The following is an 8,127-nucleotide window of genomic DNA, read 5'->3' as shown; positions in this document are numbered from 1 at the left end:
ATACATCTGCTTCAACAAGACTGGAAACTCCCATAAATATCATCTGGTTATGGAACTGCCGTACCAACATATTAGTCTCTCTAGTGATATGCAACTTTAAATTCACGTTAGTTATAAATGTATGTGCTCAGACCTCATTGTTTGCTGAAGGGTTGGGGGAGGGAAACATTTCCTCTAAAGGTAGCAACCATTCCCCCTTTTTTCAGTGTTCCTTGGATGTGGAGGCAGGAGGATGGAACAAAAGGGAAAGCTGTGAATTAGTGGCCAAATCCCTTTCCATCTGCCATGTCACACCACAATACCACACAATACCATAATGCCTCAGAGGCTCAGAGAAGAGGGCTTGATTATGAAGCCAAGTGTTTGGGCAAGGACTCAACTGAATACTGATAAGCTGAGAGCTACCATTGTTACAAACCATAGAAAATATAAAACAAGAGCATTGTTAACTGATTAATTTTATCGGATTTTAATTACCAAGAATGCTCTGATCAATTGCTTACCTCATTTCAGCACATTTTCAGTTGATTTGTCTATTTGCAGTTTTTTAAGTTTCAACGGTTTGAATTAATCAATACAACTCTTAATTGATGAATGAATTAAGATTTGCTCATTGCAGAAATCATCCATCCAAGCATTTTATAACTTACACACTTCTTACATTCATCTTTTTTGTTATCAGAGAACACAGAAGATTATTCCATTGGAATTCCTATTGTTTCTGGTATTTATTCCAGATATTGGTGTTAATTTCATGGAGGGTAAAAGGCGTGCACATATTATTTTAATTTCTCTATTGCTCTAAGACAATAAAACAGAATGATTATAATAATTTATTGTGCTCTGGTTCCAACCCTTCCCCCTCTGATTCTCTCATCGTTACTCCCTCTGTCTCCTCCCATGTTGCTTTGTACATCAACAGGCATGTGGTGCACAGAATGACTCAGACTGCCCACCAGCTGTGAGCTTGCCAATAAGGAGAAGTAAAGATATTTTGTGCAGGGTTGCTAACTTCCAACAACATTGGTGTGTGGGTGATTCATAGGTTCATTAGGATTTTAGCCAACAACAACCTGCAAAAATGGACCTGAGACATAGCCAGCATGGGACTTTTGTATGATTGTAATAATATTTAAGTCTGATTGCCTTGTGCCAGTAATCAATGCCATATGACTCAAGCCACGGATTCTTAATGGCCTGCTTGTAGAGCTCCTTTCAGCCAAATCAGAGAAGGTTTCTATTGCCTGAAAGTTTGAATAATTTAAAGGCAACACTTTCTTACTATCCTTTTCTGTTTTCCTATGTGCACCGTTCTCAGAATCTAATAATCATCTGGACGCTGCCATAAATCAGATTCTGCTGCTATCTCCACCGACTGATTTCCATGTTTTCAGATATCCCCTCTCTCAGTGGATTCAATAACTCTCCAATCCCTTGCTTAATACAGCCAGAAACCATTTAAAGAACAATTTGACACATTAGTGATACACTGTTTTCACCCTAGATCAGTGTACGTTTCATGTCAGGGTTGAAAACTGCACCTCAAGCCACAACATCCTCTATGCTTGTGCCATCACTGGTAGCTACAGCTTAGTTGAGTCACATTCCAATGGAAAAGTGATGCCAAAGATGAATCTGATCTCTTAATAGTTTGTCTACTATCACCCTCACTTAACAATTAACAAGGTACATAAACAGACATCATTTCTCATGTACGATAATTATGTTTTATATACAAATAAACCATACATAGAGGAAATGTAACTGTAGAAATGTCTAATTTGCAAAGAACTGGTGACAATTCACATCTTATATTCTGGGACCCAGCCCATTGAATTGTGTCGTCTGTAGTGGACATTTTGTTCACAGGCAGCTCCTACTTCTTTGTGAACAACTCTATCAATCCCTGTTGCATTGTACAGAGTACATCCAGTGATATGTTCTTTTTACAGCATGTCCACTACAGTGACCATGCTGTAAAATAAAAATTTAAAAATTGCTGGATGTTTTTTTAAACTCTTAATAAGTAGGACATCACTAAAAAGTACATTTTTCCTTTGTTCCCAGGAGGATATAGTTAAAGCATTCAAATGTTTAATGAAGCTAAATCTATAAGCATTAGTTTACTGCAAAAGGAAGGAGTAGTTTCTTAATATCTGCAAATTCACCATATTTGGAAATAAAATAATTAGCAGAATAAGAACGATACAGTATTTTAAATTTAAGATACTAGGTATTTGTAAAGCAATGACCCGCTTTCCCTTCCCTCTAGGACACACAAACACACACACACAATAGACACCTGCACTCAACTAAACTCTGAAAGCCTATTATCCAATTAGCAGGTCAGTTGTCCTTGGAGCAGCAATTTCCCAATTAAGAAGAGACACGTGAGTTATGATGGTTTTACTCCGCCTATTTAGAGCCACGTTACCGGCCCAAGCACCAGCCAGAAACAAGAAACAAGTGTGTGTTTGTGTGCATTCTGAGTGTATTCCAAAACAACAACAAAAAAAGAAAGAAAGGGAGAAATATGCACGCTTTGGTGAACGCCTTCATGCGCTGCATGTGCTTCCTCCTGCCTCCCTCCTGGCTTTGTGTCAGCTTCTGCTTGTGGGCTGGGAAAGAGTGCGAGGAGACTCTGTCGCGGCCCAATCCGAGAGCCCGTTTCAAACGCACAAAGCCTCTTACATATGAGGAAGTAGTAGCAGCAGCAGCACAGGCAGAAGAAGACGAAGCGCACGGAGGCTCCAGTCCGTCGGTGTCGCCAGGTCCGGGCTGCGTCTCGCTGGCAGCTACAAGCCCCGTTGTTCCACAGGGCCCTCCGCCGGGGCTGATCTGGATCCGGGGTCTCTGGCGAGCCGTGGAGCGAGTCTTCGGAAACCCCTGGATCCTCCTCCGCCACCGCCACTGGTGCCCTAAGAGGCGTCGAGCAGGTTTACGCGCCCCGTGTCTCGTGTGTGCCTTCGTTTCGAGCGAGATTCAAAGCTTCCGCGGAGGCGCCGTTGCCGCTACAACAACCGAGGACCGGAAGGCGACGGGTGGAAGCACCTTGACTTATCCGTGTAACATGAGCGGGTCCTTGGGGATCCCCGAGTCGGAGCCTGCTGCTGCTGCGGAGTGCGCCTCGGATGCGTCAGCGGAGCAGGGCATCGATGAGGTGATCACCGTGGATCAGCACACGCAGGAGATGGGGACCGTGACGATTACGGTAGCCATTCAAGCGGCGGATGACGAGGAGCCCGAGGAAGTGCCATCGAATAATATTGACTTCCTCGGAGGAAGCTGTAGTGAGGACGAAATCGGAAGACACGACAAATCAAGGTTTGAGACTAAACTATGATTATCGTCAAAATTCCGATAGATCGTGACCTCCAGACAGTTATGATGAGGCAAACGGTCCTAATATCACCTTAAATAACCGACTTCATTTAACTCCAAACTTATTCCAGTCAGGTTTAGCTCTATCTCCTCATTATAATGCTGTATGTGGCATAATGGGCATGTAGATGTTGTTAAATAATCTGAGTTCACTTGGGTCTAGCCTCCACTGCATTACTCTGATCACTTTAATGAATGAAACCGTTTTGCTCTTGCTGTCAAGGTTATTGGAAACCCACCAGGCTGTTATTGCTCTGGATTATAGTCAGTTGATCACGGGCCAACACAGGAGAGGAGCTTTATTATAGCTGTGTTTTGTTTTTGTGTGGCTGAAAGCTCCACTTCAGCGGTGTACAAAGATCCTTTAACATACAAGTGGAATCCTGACAGGAATGTCAGTCACACCAGGAGTGTTGACAAGGACATACAGGATGTTTACAAATGACATGGCATGTACAATAGAAGGTGTTAACCACCTGTAGACGGCATTGGTGTTCTAAGAGGAGACACCTGACACAGATAAAGGATGAAACCTCCACTTGAGTCTTATTCACCTGCGTCATAGTCTATTTTTATCCTTTGGCCTATACACAGACTGTACACAAAGAGTGAGGCAGTGATGGAAAGGCCAAAGGTGAAAATGGAGCGTTGCTTCCCAGGCATTGTGTCGAGTGCTTTCTACCCATACTAAGCAAGTATTAAACACTCAATACTGCGTTTGAGTTTGCAGGAGAGTCCCGTTGTAATAGATCTGGAGCGTAAGGAGTCCCCATGGCACCTGTGCAAGCCGGGGGCACATTTTTATACACAAAGCATTATTGCGCACCCTTTTGTTAGGGCACCCGTGGGAGCTTAGATGTTCAGGGTCTTTCAGATTGTCAGATTATGTTCACATGGCATCTGCAAAGCAACATTTCACTTAACTCAACCGCCTTAATCGCCTAACTGTAACGGTAGTGTTTCTCTTGCATCATCCCATATGGGGGTAATGATGACAAAGTTGTATCTGCCATCCAGCCAGAGGAAGCAGCGATCCTGTGCTGGAAAGCTATTGACTGAGGGCGTGTGAGGGAGGGAGTAGGCAGGAGGAGGTGATGAGTCATCCACAAATTTTCATTCAGACCTTCACTGTGATCTGCAAGGCTACCCGACTGTGCCACTCCAAAGCATCAGCAATGTGTTTGACAAAAGGTCAGGAGTCTATGGTACCTGTTTTGGTAAATGGTGTTTAGCTGATTAGGTGAGCCACCGCATGCTGTGTGGGAGTGCCAGCCTATGACTCTGAACCCCTTTCATGACTGGTTAACACTCTGCGGTGTTAAGGTGCTGGCACTTGAGGCATATTTACTGTGGCTGAGGGCCCAGCTCGTCACTGGAAAAGATATGAGGACAGGAAAACAGCCCATCTCCTTTAACGCCGGCACGTTGCCGACGGTAACGGCAGGGCAAAGACGTGTTCTGCCAAAACCTGCATCTGCCTTATTGTAGTAATAATAAAACTGGCATGTTTGTCTCCTCTAATGTTTACAATTACTAACTGAAGCATAATGCGGTTTCAGTGATGAGAAATTATTCTAGGCAAGAGTTCAGTGCTTAACAGAATGGAAATGTTTTCTCCCACACACAGCGGTGCCGGGACGAGCGGAGGGGAGCTGGAGGAGGAGAGCTGGCAGCCCCCGGATCCAGAGCTCACCCAGAAGCTGGTGGCTCAGATCGAGTACTACTTGTCAGATGAGAACCTGGAGCACGACGCCTTCCTGCTCAAACACGTCAGACGCAACAAACTTGGCTTTGTTAGTGTCAAGCTGCTCACCTCATTCAAAAAGGTAACCATGGCTGCAAAGCACGTGGGCATGGTGTGAAAACGGGAAATTCATTTGAATTCCCTTTCTTTGTAAGGCTGGAAAATGCATATGAAGCATGGACTACAGATGGGGTTCCCCTGGTGGCTCGCAGTGTGCGTTTGTGTGTGTTTTATTATAATTGATGCAGTTACGTTGATTGCCCAGTCAGGGTTATCACTCTGTTCAAACGCAGTCAGCTTACGTCAGCGGGAAGCCTTGATTTAGAATATGCAAATTTAAGTTGAGTACCGGGTTCTGGTAAACGCAGTCTTTAAAATGGAACATTTATGAACCTGGGCAATGGTCCATTCTGAATTTCCTAATACCAAATAACATATTCTCACAATAATAGCCGCTGTCTGGTGTCAACATGAGGCGCTGCTGGGGGATGCAGTGAAATTCTCACATTAATTCACAGCAGCTGGTGCTACTTTAAGCTCATGCAAGCAGACTGCCTGGTTTCCTTTTCGGGTAGATGCCACTTGGTTTGTCCCATGTGGTTCTCTGCGTCCTGCCTGTTTAAACACTATGCAAAGGCCAGTTTGGTGACCGTAATGTGACGCACTTTCAAACATGCACACATTGCACAGGTGATATCAATTATGAGTAAGGCGCTGAAGACAGGATGTCTAGTTCTGTGATTCAATGATGATGCCACTAGCACAGATCCAGGAAGTATGACAAGCTGCAGGGTGGATGCAGTGAAGCACATCGTCCTGACTGATCCTGCTTGAGTGTTTATTGTCATTACACTGTACATTTTCTTTTTACTGGTGGTCTTCCTTTCTTTTATAAGACTCTCTAAACCACAAGGTGACTTGTCCATGTAACAAGTGTTCTTTCGTTGCAGGTCAAACACTTGACTCGTGACTGGAGAACAACTGCTTACGCTCTAAGACACTCATCGATTCTTGAGCTGAACGATGAGGGGCGCAAGGTGAGGCGCAAGTCCGCTGTGCCGGTCTTCGCCAGCGAGTCTCTGCCAAGTCGCATGCTCCTGCTTAGTGATCTGCAAAAGTGGCCCGAGCTGGCGGCTGTGGCAGAAGGCACGAGGGAGAATGGAAACAGCGAGGGAGGAGCGACTCAGCAGGAGCAGCTGATGAAGCTCTTGCTGAAAGCGTTCGGAACATACGGCACCATCTCTTCTGTCAGAGTCCTGAAGCCCGGGAAGGAACTGCCAGCTGACTTGAAGAGGCTCAGTGGCCGCTACTCCCAGCTGGGTGTGGAAGAATGTGCAATTGTGGAGTTTGAGGAGGTGGAGGCTGCCGTCAAAGCCAATGAGGCTGTGGGGAATGAGGATGGCGGGACCAGTTCCCTAGGGTTGAAGGTTGTCCTGATCGGTACGAAACCGCCCAAGAAGAAGGTCCCCAAAGAACGGCCAAGGGAGGAGGGAGGGATGCGCAAAAGTCGCTCCCTCAACAGCCGAGTGCGAGAGCTCCAGTACCACGGCGACGACTCGGCCTGCAGCTCTTCGGAGACGGAGAGCAACCCTACGTCGCCCAGGCTGGCTCGCAAGTCGCAATCCTGCAACAAGCTGAGCCCCACAACCGCAGGGATCGGCTTTCAGAACAATCATCTCAGCCCCAGCATGTCCCCGCGTAACAGTCCCTGGTCTAGTCCCCGCGCCAGCCCCTGTCTTCAGCGCAAATCTCCCCACAAGTCTCCCCTGGCCAGCGAAGGGAGGCTGAGCCCTGAGCCGGGGCGCCGCTGGGCAGACTACTCGTCAGACAGCAGCCTCACGCCTTTAGGAAGCCCGTGGGTCCAGCGGCGCAAGCAGGTAGCGTCTCAGGAGAGTAGTCCGGTGGGAAGCCCGATGATGGGGAGAAAGATGCAGAATGCTGACGGCCTTCCTCCCGGCGTAACTAGGCTGCCGAGGGGCCCCGACGGAACCCGCGGCTTTCACTGTGTCACTGTGGCCGAAAGGGGAAAAACTGCTGCTACTCAGACTTGATATGTGCGGCATCTTTATGCATTCTTTATTCCCCAGAAGAAGAGAGGGAAAAAAAAAAAGGAACTCTGGAAATCTGACCTGATCATGGCCATGTCAGTCCGCCTCCACCCCATGTTTGAGACTCTGTATACATGTTTTTGTTGAGTGCAGCTTTGGCTCTTTGTTTATATTTTTATATGAAGTTTGAGTTGAAATGGCGACATTAGTGATTTGCTAATGTAATTTGAGTGAATGTTACTTCGACATTGATTTAGGGAGTGATCGACTGTTTCAGACACTGAAACGGAGCAAGGTCATCTCCGTTGCTGTTTTGTTCTACATGGGGTGGATTGGAGAAGAATTTCCACTGAATTATTTTTGGTTTTTGTTTCTTTTAAATTGGTGTCCTCTTGTCTTGACGTGTATGTGTGTGTGTAAGTAAAAGCTCACCTGTCTGTGGATGGTGTATAAATATGTAGATGGTGTAAGTGGCATAGGCACATGGAATCACCATATGCCTTTTCTGTGTTTGTCTACTGTGAGTTCCATTTTTACATGCTGTTTAAACTGAGGCCATAATTGCTCCACTGCCTGAAAGGTGTGACAGTTAAAATTTGAGTTTTAGTTGTTTGCCTTTTTTTTTTATATTTTCTTTTATTTTTGCCTTGACAGTTTGGGAGAATTTCTTCTAGCACTACTTCGAAAGTAGCTACTTTAATTTATTTCCTTTTTAGCATTATTTTGTTCGAAGCTTATCCAATCCCCATTGGTCTGCGCTCAGTGCGGCTTTGGAAGGATGTTCAGGTCAGATAGAAAAGATGCTCTTGTGTTCATGCCTTTACATCCAATCAGGGGTGTTGTACACTGCATTTCCTATTGTACAAATAAATCACTAAAATATTGCAATTTGCTTGACTTGTTGACATGCTACTGTTGGTCAAGGTCTGAAGCAAATATGATTTCATTATGCAA

At 45.6% G+C, this 8,127-nt stretch overlaps 1 protein-coding gene across 1 annotated transcript; it reads left to right on the top strand.

Annotated features, from left to right (window-relative positions):
• Positions 1–2,037: 2,037 nt before the first annotated feature.
• On the top strand, positions 2,038–8,053 carry larp6a (La ribonucleoprotein 6, translational regulator a). Its single transcript, XM_076156325.1, has 3 exons — positions 2,038–3,324; positions 5,009–5,207; positions 6,076–8,053. Exons 1-3 carry the CDS (start codon positions 2,534–2,536, stop codon positions 7,174–7,176), a joined length of 2,091 nt encoding a protein of 696 aa, XP_076012440.1. The 5' UTR covers positions 2,038–2,533; the 3' UTR covers positions 7,177–8,053.
• The last annotated feature ends 74 nt before the right edge of the window (positions 8,054–8,127 follow it).

The sequence above is a fragment of the Genypterus blacodes genome, unplaced genomic scaffold (genome assembly GCF_046128005.1).
Source record: "Genypterus blacodes isolate CSIRO-AG114 ecotype Tasmania unplaced genomic scaffold, CSIRO-AGI_Gbla_v1 ptg000067l_1, whole genome shotgun sequence".
NCBI lineage: Eukaryota > Metazoa > Chordata > Actinopteri > Ophidiiformes > Ophidiidae > Genypterus > Genypterus blacodes.
The sequence above is the reverse complement of the archived record's forward strand: the minus strand, read 5'-3'. Positions and strand labels throughout refer to the sequence as shown.